The sequence below is a fragment of the Varanus komodoensis genome, unplaced genomic scaffold (assembly GCF_004798865.1).
Source record: "Varanus komodoensis strain SLA01 unplaced genomic scaffold, ASM479886v1 scaffold1, whole genome shotgun sequence".
In the NCBI taxonomy this organism is placed as follows: domain Eukaryota; kingdom Metazoa; phylum Chordata; class Lepidosauria; order Squamata; family Varanidae; genus Varanus; species Varanus komodoensis.
The window spans coordinates 57,176,120-57,193,492 of NW_025335268.1; the positions used below are offsets into that span (position 1 = coordinate 57,176,120).

Genomic DNA, 17,373 nt, shown 5'->3' on the forward strand with positions numbered 1-17,373 from the left:
ACACCTTGCTGCAAAGATGGGAGCATTACTCACTACACCTCCATTTGGCTTTTACTGATTGAGATGGGGCACTGTAGAGAAAGCTGTGTGTGTGTGTTTGAGTGTGTGTGTGTCTGTTGAAAGAATTGCAAATTGTCACACTGAATGGGGCTCAAAGCAGAGAAACTCCTATCTAGAGTGCTGATTCTTAGTTAGTGGCTGAAAGTTGTGCTGGAGCTCTAATTTTGTCTTAGCTACAGTGTCACTAAGCTGGCCGTGAAAAGCTACCTTCTCTCAACATCAACGTTCCATTTGTGTTAGAGATAATATTGACCTATCTGATAGAGTTATTGCAAGATTATAGGCAGTGCCTTGAACACTCCAAAGTGTTCCATACATTGAGTTCAATTTAGGCTAAGGCCTGGATCCAAGGGGCAGTACATGGAATTAAAGGCACAATGGGGCTTTAGAATAGAGCACTGAAGTCAACTATATGGCTTTTCCATTTTTTTCACAATTAGATTAATTTTGATAAAGATCAACTGAAACCAAGATCTAATGGGCTGAATTCTGAGCTCTTGTCCAAAAACAAGAATTCCTTCCATCTGCATAAGGGACTCCAATCCAACAGAGGCTTCCCAGTGAAGAAAGGACGGGGGGTGAGGGGATGCAAAAACTCACTGGTCTTCCTTCTTCTTTGCAGTCTTCTATGCCATCCCCGCAGTGTTCCAGAGGATACCCCAACAGTGTGGAGCAGATTTTTGAGTTGCAAGGGTTAGAAGAAAAAAGGGGAATAGACAGGAGTGTCCCATGAGGGGAACCCCGGTGGGTGATACTCCCACAAATGGAGTGTAGTAAGGAACCAAATCAATGTTTTTTGTTCATTTGCTTATCTGAAGTTGTTCCCATGCTATCACACATTTATTTGATTTATATCCCACTTTTTTCCAATGAGCTCAAGGCAGCTTACATCATTCTCCCTGTCATGCTCTCAATCTTATCCCTACAACAACCCTGTGAGTTAGGTTGGGCTGAGAGCCTGTGGCTGGTCCAAAGTCACCCAGTTAGCTTCACAGCTGAGCAAGAAGTAGAACTCAGGTTGCTGAATCTATGTCCCACGCCCTTAACCACTACTCTGCACTGGCTCTAATATTTAAATAATTTTCCATGGATTGAAAGTTTTTTTCAGATCTTTCTCTGAACCCTTTCAGAAAAGCTAGAATATTACTTCCTTTCTAACAAATGCTGCTGTCTAGTGCTACTACACAAATATTTTGTTCAACATGACACACTGTCTTTGTAGAATGGCTCCATGAAAGATTTACAGCAGTGTTTGTTATCATTCTCTCTCTCTCTCTCTCTCTCTCTCTCTCTCTCTCTCTCTCTCTCTCTCTCTCTCTCTCTCACACACACACACACACACACACACACACACACACCTATATAATAAATCATCCCCACACACAGAGGGAAATACTATGATTCTCTACAGAAAAGATTGGATTTTTATATACTGATACCAGTAAAACTATGTTTCTGAAGAGTTGTCTCTTTTGCTTGCACTGCCTTAAGATAGTGTCAAAAGTTCGCATCTGGGTCTATCACTGTTTTTATAGCTGATGCCTTCTTTATTTTATACATGTCAATTTAGAGAGTTAACTTTTAAAACTGCTGAATTATTTAAATTTATAGGAAGGGTTTACAGTATTGTGTCATGATGTTTGGTTTAGACAAGTAAACCTGCTGTGTAACTGCCAGTGGATATTTTCAAGATCCCTCTGTAGGGCTTAAAAAGACTTGTGCCTCACCCTGAAGATCAGGGAATGCTCAGAGCTGCATTCAGTACAACAGAAGGAACTGCAGCTGGAAAGGAAAACCAGAAAACCTGTTACAGTGTATGTGAGAAAGTGCCTTCCTCACATGGGGTTTCCTGGATCACAACCTAAGCATTATGGACGGTTAATGCTATTACACTTGAAAGGAGAAGCAAGTGATGCTTACTTCCGAAGGTTTTGCAACATCTTTTTCATCCACATATTTGGCCCAAGGCCCCAAGAAGCCATCAATATTAGATGCATCATTCTCTTTGAACTTCTTCCTTTTCTCCATTTTCTTCTGTCCTGTTTCAAACACAGTGAGACCTGTGAACAGTAACAGAAGATTATATTTCAATTTTCAGTCAGTAATTCTCTTTAAGAATGACTATGTATTCTTTTGCCTGGTGAACTGCTTCATCGTGTCAGTGCTGTCAGAAAACAGACACAGGAAATAATCTGCTGAATCAGGAGAACCTGTGCTCTGCGCATGCATATGTGCACACGTGTGTGTTTGTCTTGGGCAGACCTCCTCAATGCCCCATCTAATAAGGAACAAATACCCAAGCAAAGGGAATGGTAACTGCGAACTCACCAGGCAACAGACTGGTCTGCTTTCTTTGCACTATGCTTTGTTCTGTGCTATACTCCTATACTGGCAGGAAAGCTCCACCCAGTTTTGGAAAGAAGAGTCAGGTGTTCTTACTGTTGCATAACAGCTGTAACATGTACTGCTGTACACTATTACCGCCATGCACAGTACTGCTACATTCTGGAAGCAGTCACTCTGCATACCCAAGCATTAGTTGCTTAAAAGCATCTCATTCACTAAGCAACCCAAAATGTTTCTACATCCACTAGGAAAATACACTTATAAAAAGAAAACTATTTTATGCAATATTTTTCTTGGTGCACCAATTTTAAACTAACTGTTCATTATTTAAGTAAAAACACAGATTATAATTCATTTTTTTATACCTTGATTCTTTTCAGCTTCTTCAACAGATCCAATATATTTAGTAGGAACCTCATAATTATCTATTGAGGGATCCAATGCATATCCTGCAGAAGGAGAAAGCAGTAACATTTTTACAGATTGTTCTTCTACACAGTATTTTTAATGACATATATCCAGGTTTAGCCACCAAATCTCAGAACACCTGGTGCCCTAAAATGCCCATGATAGCTCAGTTTTAAAAAGGTCTTCTTGATGTTTGTATGACCACAACAAATTTTTAGATTATCACTCTTTTTTATGGAGCTTACTATACAGCAATATGAGTTTACCACACTTTGCACAAATAATCTCTTACGAAAGGACAACAGTAGGATGTTTTTCTGCAAGATCAAAATCTCACTAGATCACTGATTCCCATCAAAAGGATGACTAAAATATTTTTCATCATCTACTCAGTGAAGAAAGGTATTCTGGTCAATCCAGTGAATTCAAACAGTCAGTAAAACTAAGAATCGTATTTTAAGAAATAGGACTCGAATCTTGACTGACAGTAAATTTTATGTTCCTCGCTCCTTTCACATTCACTGGTACAACTTAAAGCATTACTTTCTATTCTCAGATTATACAATGCTGGCACAGACAAGTGCGGACAGTGTATCTGTGCTTTGCAACAACAACAACTAGAGGCAATTTGAACATCCCTTAGATCTGAAAAAACACAATGCAGGGTTTACTGCTGAATCATTTGCTGTGAAGTCTGGAGTTTCATTTCATCCCTAAGTCCCATACACTTTCTTGCTTATAACCTAATCCTGATACAGATGAAACCACAGTGCTTCAGCTCTAAATGCCCAAGAAATGTATAACCCTTTATGCGTGCACATCAAGGGTGGGTTTGCGCAACAAGCTATGCCACCCTGCCAATAAACTATAGTGAGATGGTTGTTTACATAACAACCATGTTGCACGCGACAGACAATTGGGTCTCACTGTCTCTGTCCTCTCCCTTCTTCCCCCTTAGTCCTCCACTTGGTATTACACTATCCTTTGCAGCAGAAGCTGTTTTCTCCCCTGCCCCACTATAATCACCACTTCCTTTCTGTTTATCCTGCTTTTTTTCAGAGCATCAAAAATCCTGCAGTTTGGGTTGTTTTTGTTTTTTGCATTTGTGTTCATAATTTTTCTGCTGTTCTCTGGAGATGCTTAAGTACACACTTACAACTTCCAGATGCAAGTAGTCTTGCCTGGGTGATGTCCTTGCAAGTTTCAGCTGTCAAAGGGAGCTAAGTGCAGTTGGTAACACAGATGGAAATTGACATGGAGTGACTTCATAGGCTAATTTGTGCACAGTTGTTGAACAGTCAATCGGAAATCACTGGTAATTGGGGGAAAGTGCACCAAAAAAGGAGGTAGCAACAAGATTTCTTTGTCAGCAACGTAATCTTCAAGTATTGACTGTACAGCTCTTAGTGTCCTCCCACTTTTGACACTTCCCCAGGTCTCCAGCTACTTCAGAAATGAGAGGTATTATCTCCCACTCTACCTTTTCAAAGAACTTATCATTGTACTTCCCGAGGTTCCCTGACAGTTCCAAAGGCTGCCTGAGAAGGCAGCTAACTGAGATGGAGTGAATGGGGACATTTTGACAGAGCATATGAGATCTCCTGGGGCCCCATCTGTTCCATCCTGTTCACCACTTTTCAGGATTTTTAACTGTCAAATTAGTGCCTTAATTTCTTTTGGAGCAGAAATATATGCAAATTTCATAGCTGGGAAGTAAGTAGAGAAAAAATATACAGATAAACAGATTTTATGACTAGGAGTTAAATGGAGGGGAAAATAATGCACATTGCCCCTCCATTTCCTTCCCAGTCATAAAATCTGCATATATTTCCCAACCCACAAGAAAATAAAGGGGAAAAAAACCCCTGCAAATTTGACAGGGTTGTTTTTAACTTAGAGGTGGAATAATGGGATTGGACAAACAGGTTGTCAGCACTAATGGACTACATTTACTCCCCACAAAGTAGCCCTACTCACTCATCCCATTCAACTGCTTCTCAGTGTTTTAAAAATAACTGCTAGGTAACTGCAGTAGACAAGCAGTAACTGCTCTGAACAGTGGGGGCAGGGTTAATACCAGTCCTTTCTGGAATAGCTACAGACCTGGAGAAATACTGAAGATGTTGTTGAAAAACATGCTGAAAAACTAAGAAAGGGAAGTCTGTTTCCTGTAACTGCTGTTCTTTGAGTGGTCGTCTGTGCTTTCACACACAAGGGCTAAGTGCCTGAGTGAAGCCACTCTTTAGGAAGGTTTAGCTAAGAATGTTTCTGGTGGGAACCCCTTCTCCACCAGTGGAGGGAAGGTGTTGAATTTAATCCTATAACCCTGCTTGCCCATGGAAAGAACTGAAAATCTGATGCTATTGATTCCCATACAGGCAGAAAAAAGGATAGGTATAAATGAAGACAGGATTGCAGGGGAGAGGGCAATTTGGTGTGAACTGCTCTGAGAGCTTCCACTATTGTGAAGTACAGAAATTGAATGAATAAACAAACAGTGTTGGTTTGCTGATGAAAAAAGAAGACCCTGCTTGGAAGACCTTGGCTAGCTCCCTTTGGCAGGTACTCACAAACGGAACCAATGTTGTCCCACAGGAAGAGTCAAGAGTGGGCCATCACAGCCTGGTAATTAGCAACACAGAGACCAAGGTCTGTACAAGAGTAGATATACCTTTTCATTATGTTCAGATGATGGCAAAACTCCGGACAGCATTGAAGGTTGAAATAATATTCTCAGTCCTGAGGATATTTCCAATCATCATAGTGGTCCCGTCAGGTTGGAGGAATGGACCACTGAGAACATCTGTCTCAATCCAATACCAGGGACTGGGAGTGCTCTCTCTGCTAAATTAGGTGCTTGAGATTGTTATAGGCTGGCTGCATCAGTACTAGGGAAATTGCATCCCAATGGTGTAATATTGGAGAAATTGAATGTGGGTGCAATACCAGTTTTTCAGGAGGCGATACATTGCAAATTTCTCTTTCACAGATGGAGGCTGCTGAAATCATATGGCCATGATACCGGGGGGATTAAAATCTTGCATATTCAGTACTGATGGTAATGAGCAATCATCTAATCGTGGTTCTTCGAATGCTTCTTGTAACTTTTGGGTTTTGAGGCATCAGGAGATTTTGGGGGCAAAAAGAGATCAGCCAGGCACAGGAGGTTCATGAATAGAGCTCTCACTAGTGAAGGCATAACCACAGAAGAAACCCGAAGTATGAAGTGGAAAGACGCTCTTTCTCCGTTGTTTTGATTTATCTACCACACATTAGATAAAGGCCTTATTCCAAAGTTCTGGGTGCAAACAGTATGCCCTGTTCCTTCAGGCTTGCTTTGTAAAAGCCTGGCAGTATACTCAACAATGTGACACTCAAACAAAGAAAACAAAAAGTGCATGTTAGTAGGTGGGAGCTCCTACTGCACACACTTTCTAAGGGGGAGCCTCCAAAGCACCATGCTGCCTAAGGACTGACAACCTCATGAAAGGCAAAAACAAAGGAAGTCTAATAAAAAGGGTATAAATAATGACAAAAATGCAGGCAAAATAAGAATGAAGTAAGTGAAGGCAGGAGCACAAGCTTTACTCAACTAGAGCTACAAAAATATTTTATCGACACAAGTTTAGCTTCGCAAGGCTACCACAATGGTGGCTGAAGAACTGAGGGAATGAATGGGAACCCTTTGTAATGTTATTGGTGATGTGTGTGTGTGTTTGTGGAGTGGGGGAGAGATTTCTGCCAAAAATATTCTAAACTACAGAAACTACTCAGAGACAGGCTCCATGCAGATGCGGGGCCCATGTGTGTGATGCACAAAGACCACAAACAACTGTCAATTTAACACACAAAAGCAAGAAGATTACATTGGTAAGAGGGAGATCTCGTTGCCATCCCTTTTCAGTTCACCTTCCTTTCTCCCTTTACTGAGGATCAATTGACAGCTCTGCAACAGTGCACAACTTGGCCTAGATGCAGTTTTGTCTCACCAATTTCTACCTATGTTATTGTTCTGTGTGGAAAGACTGACAAATTAAAATGAATCACAAAGACACTGCACATATTTCTGGGTCCATTCTTCTTTTAAGGTGGTGAACCAATGACAGTTCCTCCAAAGTGCTGAGTATTGGTGGTGTAGATGCCACTGATGGTAGCATGGAAAAGGTTTTAAGGAGTGGCAAGGAATAGTTGCTGCTCTTACCAAGCAGCTCATTCGTTGCTTTCTACAACCCACAACAGAATTGCTTTCCTTGCTTCAGACAACCCACTGTGGGACAACAACCCCTAGAAGAAGTAATGGGTTGCAGGTTTTCCCCAAAATAATCCATCCTGCAGGAAGGTCTAAATTCAGATTACTCAGCAACCCACCATGGTTAGCTACCCATGACTGATTGCCATGTCATGCAAATGCAGCCACAGAGACAGTGTTCATAATGTCTTTCAAGTCAGGATTTCCAAGCAATCAAAATCTTGGTTCTGATTACCTATCATGCTAAGACATGCAAGAGCAGTGCTGAAATGTAATCTGTTCAAAAGTATTTTAACAAGATTAATATTAGTAATAAACATTGTTACTAGAACTGAATTCTGAGACAGGTAAAGCGTTCTGCAATCTTTGGATTATATGCTATTAATATATTGTTTCAGAAGATAATGTCTTTCAGTTCTCTCCATACACATTCTTCTTTGGATTTTTTTTTTCATTCTCATATAAGAGAACTATAAATGGAAAATTTCTATGGAACAGATACTAACTACCAACACTCTTGTTCTAGGAAATAAAAAGTCTATATCCCAGTGGATACATACAAACAGTATTACCTAAAAAATTGTGAGCTTAATTCAGATAATGGAAGTATACCTATAATTACTTTAATAGTATTAATATTTTAATTTGGATGGAGAAAACTACAAGTAAGCATTATGAAAATCAAAACCATCTATTACTGGATGCAAATGGATCAATGACAGCTAATAGTCAAGTAGCATCCCACAAGGTCCATCAACAAGAAGAGTCTATCTAACTTTGCTTTCAGCAAGTGTTAACTGTTTTAGTAGCATTTCTGGTCTGTTTCTTAAACCTGAAATCTTTCCTTGTTCATAAAAATAGAGTATTCCTTAAATTTGCAATACTCTGACTCAAAGCAACAGAGATCAGAGATGAATGACTCTGTGGCCTGGCACAGATATAATCACTAAACACAGTCAAGTCTCCAATTTAACACAACTGCATTGTACTGTATCTGACCCACCTAATCCTTCCCTGTTGATCTTTGCCAATACCTTGCTGAGCTACTGTGGAGTATTTTGCAATGACCAGCTTTTCAGTGTCATGGAATTATGTCACCCTTTATCTGCAGATTCTGTATCAATAAGCTGAGCATTATGGAATCTAGTTTTAGTGTATATGAAGACTTTAAATGGTGTAACTGAGTCAATTTTCCAGTGAATTCAGCTTCACAGTTTGTCTTTAAATAAGAAAGAAATGCTTATTTGGATGTATGTCAGAATCAATACAGCAGCTTATTTGTCCTCGCACTGTATAGATGCTGTCTTTGCGAGTCTATTTGTTTAGCTATTGCTCCCTCAAACCAAGTGATCATGAATGGAGCCACTGGGTGAGATTTAATCTTCTACTGGAGCAGCATTTTCTATAGCCAAACTGCATTTTGTTCAGCATCTTTTCCTTATGAAAAGGACTTTGAACAACTCTTACTTTATGCTGAGAATGTGAAAGAGATTCCTATCTTTCTTTCTGACAGAGACTTCCAAATGCAGCTGTAAGGGCAGAACCTGCTGTTTTATAACTGACCTCTTTTTATGTGATTAATTCTAGCTTAGTTCTTCCTTGCAACAATTACAAATGAAAAGGTCTAAATAAATAAGAAATGCTAAAGTTAACCCACCACATCCACAGAGATATAGAACAGAACAAAATTAAAGATGAACCCTGAATTTAGTATTTTAAGATATGTCCACTGCACTCAACATGGTCCAACAAAACTATCTTACTTGCAGTGTGGACACAAACATTAAATTGCCTTTGGGAGGTATACAAGCAAAAGGCAAGTCCTCTGAAACTGCAGTCTAAGTCTTAGTACAAAAGACTAAGTAAGAGTGTTCTTTTCCTTCATTTCAGATTTGACATAAACCAACAGTAGCAGTAATGCAATCAGCACAGGCACGTGGCTGCCAATAAACACAATTCTTTTCAGTGACAACCACTCTATAAATGTTTTCACTGCAATGTGGACTCATATGCAGCAGCACTGTGCAGCATGACACTGGTAATGACAGCATAATGGTTCCCTTCCAAATGAAACCACAGAGACAGTCTATTCAAACAAAGGCCAAGCCCTACTCTGGAACAATCCAGCGTCAGCATGACACTGACTCCAGTGATTCAGTTGGTACAATTTCTGCTAACAGGCAATCAAGAAACATTCCATAATTGGGCAATCTATGAAAAAGGAGCAATGCTCCAGTTCCCAAGTATCTCTCTTCTTTCATAGAATCTGTGACAGTAAGGCATTCCTTTACCTCTTGCAGAAGAGATCTTACTAACAGAATTCCAAAACAAAGAAAGATTTTAGCAGCTTGACATAGCAAAAGGGCAAGAGGGCATGTCCATCCTTCAACTGGTTAGAATAATTATTAATTATATTTATATCCCAGCTTTTTTCCTTCCAAGTAACTCAAGGTGGCTTCTCCTCTTTTCAACCATATCCTCACAGCAACTACCCTGAGAGGTAAGTTGGGTGGAGAGTCTGTGACTGCCCCAAAGTCACCCAGTTGGCCCCATGGCTGAGTGGAAACCAGACTCCAAATCACCTGAGTCCCAGTCCCACATTCTTGACCATTAGACCACACTGGTAGTGATGACCAGGTAAAGAATGTTGAAGTATGCAGTGATGTGCTTTCTAGGATGAGATATAATGCATATAAACAAAAATAACAAAGTGCTTAGGGAAAGGTGGAGGATTTATTTTCTTTTACTTCTGTATGTGATGTTTTATGTTAGCATCAGAGCTAAAACCAGCTATAACACTGTAATAGCGCTCTACAAAGCTTGGCCTGGAAGATACCCTAGGCTCCTGATGAACTAAATTTATTATTTCCTGCTGTCTCTTGCTGCCAGCATCCTAGTTTATTTTACTATTCTTATGTAACTGAACAAGGGTGCCTTTGTCTTATACTAGCAACATTTTATGCATGGTGCATTCCTGTGAAGAGATGCTTGCATTCTTGGAGACAGGCAAGATGTCCTCCAAATAACCCAGCATTTGCAAAATTCTTTTATTGTGGATATGCAGGAAGAAATTCCTTGTAATCCCTACTCTATAATATCAACATTTGGGAAAAGTATGCTGGAATCATACCAATAATTAGTTTGTTTCCAGAGCAGTTTCCAAGCATATTTTACTCCCTGAGACATGTTATGGATGCTAATCTATGTTTCAGAACAGTATATGCAAATATATACATTCTGCACAAATTCCTACCCATCCACTACAATTATTTACAACCATTTTAGCCATCATCTTGCAATAGATGCTAGAAATACACACATTCCAATAGCTTTATCTTATTTCTTAAGGGCATATCACTTGAAAAATAGTTGCCTTCAGAACATGTCAAGAAGATAGGACGCTTGTTTTATACCATGACACATCCAGTTCAGTTTTATTTATTTACACTTTTTCTTACAACAAACTCAAAGCATCTTACATAATTCTCCTGCTGCTGCTCTCAATCTTACCCTCTCAACAACAAACCTGTGAAGTCGGTTGGGCTGAGAATCTGTGACTGACCCAAAGTCACCCTGTTGGCTCCGTGGCTGAGCAGGACTGGATCCTAGACTGCCTGAGTCCCAATCCCACAATTTTAACCACTAGACCATACCACATTATCTCAAACTAATTAGCAAGAACTCCTCACATTTTCATACAGGAGCATTTCCCTGCCCTATCTGGAAATGCTGCAGCTTGAGTATTCAGCATGTAAAACATGAACTCTACCACTGACTAGGGCCCTTTGCTAAAGAATAAAGGACAATATCTTCATTTTTTGCACAGCTGTTTTCTTGGCTTTTCTTGAACATCTTTTGGAGCCATTTCACCATGATCAATTAACTACCTTCCACATAGATTTTTGGCAGTAACGTAAGGCTTGCTGAATAGATAGAAAATCCTTTTAGGTATCAATCTTTTCCTAAAACATTAAGAAATATTCTGCAGATATCCTATTCCTATGTTTACCAGTTCTCTTAATGTGAAAATCCTATTTACTAACCTTGTTATATAAGACAACTACAGAATAAACTCAAGAGCTATTAAACTGTGAAATATTATGTTTGCCACTTTTTTCAAGCTTTCTTTTTTCTTTTCAAGCTTTCTTTTTCAAGCTTTTCTTATAAGCAAACATCATGTTTAAGAAAGTATTTATGGGAGTTAGGAATGAAATCATAATATAAAAGTAAGAATATAGAATGAAAGGTACAGCACTGTTAGAGCTAGTTATCCACTTGACTTAAAAACAGTTCTATTTTACTTTCACTAGCAATACTTCACAATTAGAACAGATCAAGTAATTTTTCTTCTAGATAAACTTAGGATCATGCCGATAGTGCTAGGACCCAAGGCAACATCTCCTGAAGAAACATAGTTGTGAAGAACAAATGTTGTATGATCAGTAACGTATAGGAGAGCCACAACTCTTGTCTCATTATGACTCATATGTTGAACAGGAGAAAGTCAATCTCAGGCACAACTGGAGCATGATTATTTTCAAGTTATACTGAACATTGGATGGAAACCAGTATAATACCTTTGCTTAAGATGGTGTACAAAGATAAACATTACCATATAGCAATTAAACAGGATGTGTTATAAGGTTGTGTAAATAAATACATTTGCTACCAGGAATGCACAATGAATAAACTTCCACCTCCCAGGTATTGTCAATAAAATTCACATTCAAGAAACTTTAGCAAGTGCAAGAGTAACAAAAACATAAAAGTTACCTGGAGACATGGTAATTTAAATCTTCATAGTTTTTCCTTTCTTGACCGTTTTGGTATTATTATAAGTATGTGGCACGTATGGCCTCTAGTTCCCCTAACAGAAAAACAAGGGCTGCAAAGTAGCAATTGTCTATGTGCTGATTCATGCATGAAAACTGATGGGCCTAAATAGAATATAGCATGTGCATACTATAGTCTCAATCCAATTCCTTTTCTAATCTTCTCAACTAGTTAACATTTATAACAAAAAAAGAGGACACATTCAAAAGATTTGAGGGTTCGAAGAATTTGGAACTACATCAGAGTAGATCAACCAAAGACAAAGGCAGTGATTTGAAAATTGCCAAGGATTGAAATGTGAAGAAATGTATACCTTACCATAAGTTGCAAACGTTCTTCGCTGTTGCTCAAACATGAAATCATTAATGTGTGCTGGTTCTGTATATCCAGATAGCATATTCCTGGGTGCAGCCATCTGTTGAGTCCTAAATGGATTCACTGGTCCAAACTGCATTAAAAATAATATTGTAACTGCAAGAATATCTTTTAAGGGACACTTCACACATAACATTTTACTTTAAAAGATACACAAAACCATGCACTTTTTACATTTTTGTCCTGCTCCTCCTTCAAGGAATTCAGGACAGTTATATGGTTTTCTCACATCCACAACAACCCTATTAATATTTTTTTCTATAGTGCCCAATAGCCTAAGTTCTCTGATGCTCATTAGTCAAAAAAGGAAATGGTCCAAGGTTACCCAGTGACCTTCATACAGAATTAGCATTTGGGCTTGAGATTCAACAGTTCTAGCCCAACATTCTAACTACTATACTACACTACTCTGTAAAGAAACCACATTAGATTAGCTGTGAATGACTCTCCAGATCTTGATGGACTCTAAAAGTCCATCAGCTTCAACCACTGGTCAGCAACAATAAGGAGCTGTAGTCCATCACCTGGAGGGCCTGAATTTGTAATAGTTTCCAAATTTGTGCACATGCTGCAAATAGAGATGAGTGATTTTCCCCCCCAACAAAATGATGTTATATACTCCCTCAATTGTAAGTAAGATAGCCTACATGAAGCAACATGCTAGATAATTATCTGCCAAATAAGCTGCAACAGAAAGAGAACTGATTTCAAGTAAGACAACATGCTTCGCTTTAGGCATCCTTTTGTAAAACAGCAGAACTGCAAATGCCTCAGAAATACATTAATGGATTACAAAGCAACTATAAGCATTTTCATGATTTTTCCCTTTTGAAAGGTTTATTCCAAAGGTAGTAGCATCAAGGAAGTTTAACTAGTGGGTGGGGGGAGAATGACCCAGTACAAACAATATTTTCCATTCCCTTAAACTTGGTTAAGAGACTGGGAATGGCCCATAGCCCCAGAAATGTCCTTGCCTTCTTATTGCTGATGATGTGTCACTTTACATCTGCACCACAATTACAGCTAACAGGGATCGGCTTTAAGCCTGTGGCTGAGGTTGCTCTTGTAAACCCTGGGAAAATCTAACCAAAGTCCACCTTAACTTCAGTGCAGTCTGAACAGTACACTGTGATTAAAAGGAAAGAAGCAAAAAAGTTGTGAGAGGGAAAAGAAAGGCACTTGTAAATCTGTTGAGTACTTCATAATTGTCAACCACAGTTAGAGCTCAGAAAACATGAGCTGAATCCAGACTTGTCTTTCTATTCACTGAGGGAGACACAATCTAGCAGAGGGCCTCACTGAAAGAATGAGGTGGGGCAGCAATTTTTGCCAATTTCTACTTCCTCCTGGCATCCTCCAGAGCCACCTCCAGCAGTGGTCCAGAAGGGCTCCCAATCATCCAAATAAGAGTTTCAGGGTATGAAAAGGATAATCCACATATGAAGGAGTCTAGTTTGTACAGTTCTGCTCTGCACAGCTTTGGATTCTAACATGTATCTGCTGCAATGTTTGATGTTTTAATTAATTCTTTGATGCTACCATGTAGTTTTAGATTTTGATATGACTTCAGGTCCAGACTTATTTAAAACATTCTACTATTGCTGTATAAAATATCAAGGAAGACATAAAAGCTAAGAATTCAAGGGGGAAACAATATGGCAGCAGAGTGCCCAGCCACTGATCTGATGAAAATAATCTGCTCCTCATTAATTAACTACAGACATGACATAGATACAAACAGCCACGTATAGCATTCTAACCCACAGCGAGTTATTAGAATTGAATAAGTTCATACTCAACTGTTAGAAACATAGTGTCATGCCACAACTGCTATACTTTGAGTATGTCTTTCATGCATTATTTCTCTTCCTAATTTTCAATAAACTTCAAAAACTCAACCTTATATTTTTATTTGTTGTTAGTCTCGCCTACTTTTAACACAAGATGAAACTTCATGAATGATATTTATACCAAAACATGAGCTTTATAATTTAAAAAACTAGTAACACTGCATTATTTTATGCTATATCCTTGTTTCAGATTAGGTTTACCATGGGGAATGCAGACTGCCATAACTAACTGGCTATATGTAGAAAAATGCCTCAAGCTTAGAAAAAATAATTATCAGCTTTGGACAGTGCCTATTTTAAGTTTTGACAGCAGCCCTCTATTATAACTAAATACATTATATTTTTATGCTGGTGGCCTGTCCCCTTAGGTGTTTTTCCATAATGAATATTCAATTTCAAGATTAAAATGTTTTAATAGTCCAATTATTTGACAGGCTTTATCATCCAGTTTTTTCTCCCCTATACGTCAGTGTGGTTTTACTAGCCAATGTGCCTTAAAGTTTCTGTCTTTTTAGGATCTGTTAATTTCAAATGGAAAACTGGCTATAATACTTTCTGAATTCTCAGAAGCTGCTCATATACCAATACATATTGCCAATGTAAAAATAATAATTTAATTATTTTTCTTAATTGTATTATCTATCAGATTATACTTGGGCAAGTTTGCAAATTCAGAAAAACAAATAACATGCAAAAGTGTAATATACAAATGCTGTATGCAGTCCATTTCAGTGTACTTCAGAATTTTTGTACAAAGTAGCAGTGTTTATTATTTCTTTTACCACAATGGCACACAAATGATCCTCATCTCTCTCTAGCCATGAAATAAGTGGAGCAATCAGCAGAAATTTCTTCAACTACTTATGACTGTTTTCCATGGTTCTGACAATGAATCCTTCAGAAATACAATTTGGCTTCCCTTACAGAACTGACATGTCACTGAGAAAAAGAACGAAGTATACTCATTTATTGTATAATTTCATAATGGCAAGAGGGAAAAAAGCATTATGACCCCTAGGAATGAAATTATAAAGTTTTGAATAATCTATGATTATCTAATTAGTGTACAATTTCCTAGGCCAAAAAAGAAATATTCAGAGCATTTTGACCAGACCTGGAGATTATTTCAAGTGCTTCAGTTCCATGGTTTACAGAATGTATGCCTAGAAGTTCACCAGAATATTCTAAACATCGCTACTTGAACTTATAATTTCGTATTATGCAGATCCACTGCCCTGCTCTTTTTTGTATGTGTACATACAAATAATTGACCATTATAAGGCTGTCTAGTTCTGAACCTCAGATCACAATTTATGCAGTGGTTTCAATAACTGGCAATGCAATCCCATGTCTACTCAGAAGCAAGCCCTACTGAGTTCAATGGGACTTTCCTATGTATATATTTATAGGACTAAAGACTATTTTTCACATGTATTTAAATATACTAGGTATTATATTTTTAAAGTCATTTTTCATGAATGATCAAAGCATTCACAGGATATTTCAGAAGTTTTATCAAACAACCTCAGCTCACATTAAATACAAATAATACTTATTAAATCAGTTTGCTTACCTCAGGTGCAAACATGGTGTCATAGGTTGGGTTATACTGAACTTCCTTGGTAGCTGGATCAAGGTGAACACCTGTTTCCACATCTTCCTGGAAAAGTTAGCATAATTTTAAGGAAATATTTCTCTGATAGCACATTTAAGGTATTAAACTAATTACAGAATTTGCAAAATTCACAGCTTTTAACTCAATGTTTTATCTTGTATCTTAGAACTAAAGATAAGATAAAGTGCTAATTATGATGGGGGCTTTTTCATGTAATACAGTTCTCCAACTGAAAATGTTTCCGTGGACAAATTTAATAAGAAGAACGCCATAATATACAGTGTATCACAGAAGTGAGTACACCCCTCACATTTTGTAAATATTTTATTATATCTTTTCATGTGACAACACTAAAGAAATGACACTTTGCTACCATGTAAAGTAGTGAATATACAGCTTGTATAAAAGTGTAAATTTGCTGTCCCCTCAAAATAACTTAACACACAGCCATTAATGTCTAAACTGCTGGCAACAAAAGTGAGTACACCCCTAAGTGAAACTGTCCAAATTGGGCCCAAAGTGTCAATATTTTGTGTGGCCACCATTATTTTCCAGCACTGCCTTAACCCTCTTGGGCATGGCGTTCACCAGAGCTTCACTGGTTGCCACTGGACTCCTCTTCCACTCCTCCATGATGACATCATGGAGCTGGTGGATGTTAGAGACCTTGCGCTCCTCCACCTTCCATTTCAGGATGCCCCACAGATGCTCAATAGGGTTTAGGTCGGGAGACATGCTTGGCCAGTCCATCACCTTTACCCTCAGCTTCTTTAGCAAGGCAGTGGTCATCTTGGAGGTGTGTTTGCGGTCGTTATCATGTTGGAATACTGCCCTGCGACCCAGTCTCCGAAGGGAGGGGATCATGCTCTGCTTCAGTATGTCACACTACATGTTGCCATTCAAGGTTCCCTCAAAGAACTGTAGCTCCCCAGTGCCGGCAGCACTCATGCAGCCCCAGACCATGACACTCCCACCACCATGCTTGACTGTAGGCAAGACACAGTCTTTGTACTCCTCACCTGGTTGTCGCCACACATGTGTGACACCATCTCAACCAAATAAGTTTATCTTGGTCTCATCAGACCACAGGACATGATTCCACTAATCCATGTCCTTAGTCTGCTTGTCTTCAGCAAACTGTTTGCGGGCTTTCTTGTGCATCATCTTTAGAAGAGGCTTCCTTCTGGGACGACAGCCCTGCAGACCAATTTGATGCAGTGTGCGTCGTATGGTCTGAGCACTGACAGGCTGACCCACCACCTCTTCAACCTCTGCAGCAATGCTGGCAGCACTCATACGTCTATTTCCCAAAGCCAACCTCTGGATATGACACTGAGCACGTGCACTCAACTTCTTTGGCCGACCATGGCGAGGCCTGTCCTGAGTGGAACCTGTCCTGTTAAACCACTGTATGGTCTTGGCCACCATGCTGCAGCTCAGTTTCAGGCCTAGGCCATCTTTATGTAGAGCAACAATTCTTTTTTTCAGATCCTCAGAGAGTTCTTTGCCATGAGGTGCCATGTTGAACTTCCAGTGACCAGTATGAGAGAATGAGAGAGATAACACCAAATTTAACACACCTGCTCCCCATTCACACCTGAGACCTTGTAACACTAATGAGTCACATGACACTGGGG

General features: G+C 39.0%; 1 protein-coding gene across 2 annotated transcripts in view; it reads right to left on the reverse strand.

Moving 5' to 3' along the window:
- The window catches only part of CDC40 (cell division cycle 40), a 51,933-nt gene that overhangs the window by 18,318 nt on the left and 16,242 nt on the right, over nt 1-17,373 (reverse strand). For both annotated transcript variants that reach the window (XM_044426642.1, XM_044426633.1), the window contains exons 2-5: nt 15,695-15,781; nt 12,215-12,344; nt 2,772-2,855; nt 1,981-2,120 (exon numbers count right to left, since the gene is read on the reverse strand). In XM_044426642.1, coding sequence (XP_044282577.1) covers nt 1,981-2,120; nt 2,772-2,855; nt 12,215-12,344; nt 15,695-15,781 — 441 coding nt within the window. The remainder of the gene's footprint in view (nt 1-1,980; nt 2,121-2,771; nt 2,856-12,214; nt 12,345-15,694; nt 15,782-17,373) is intronic.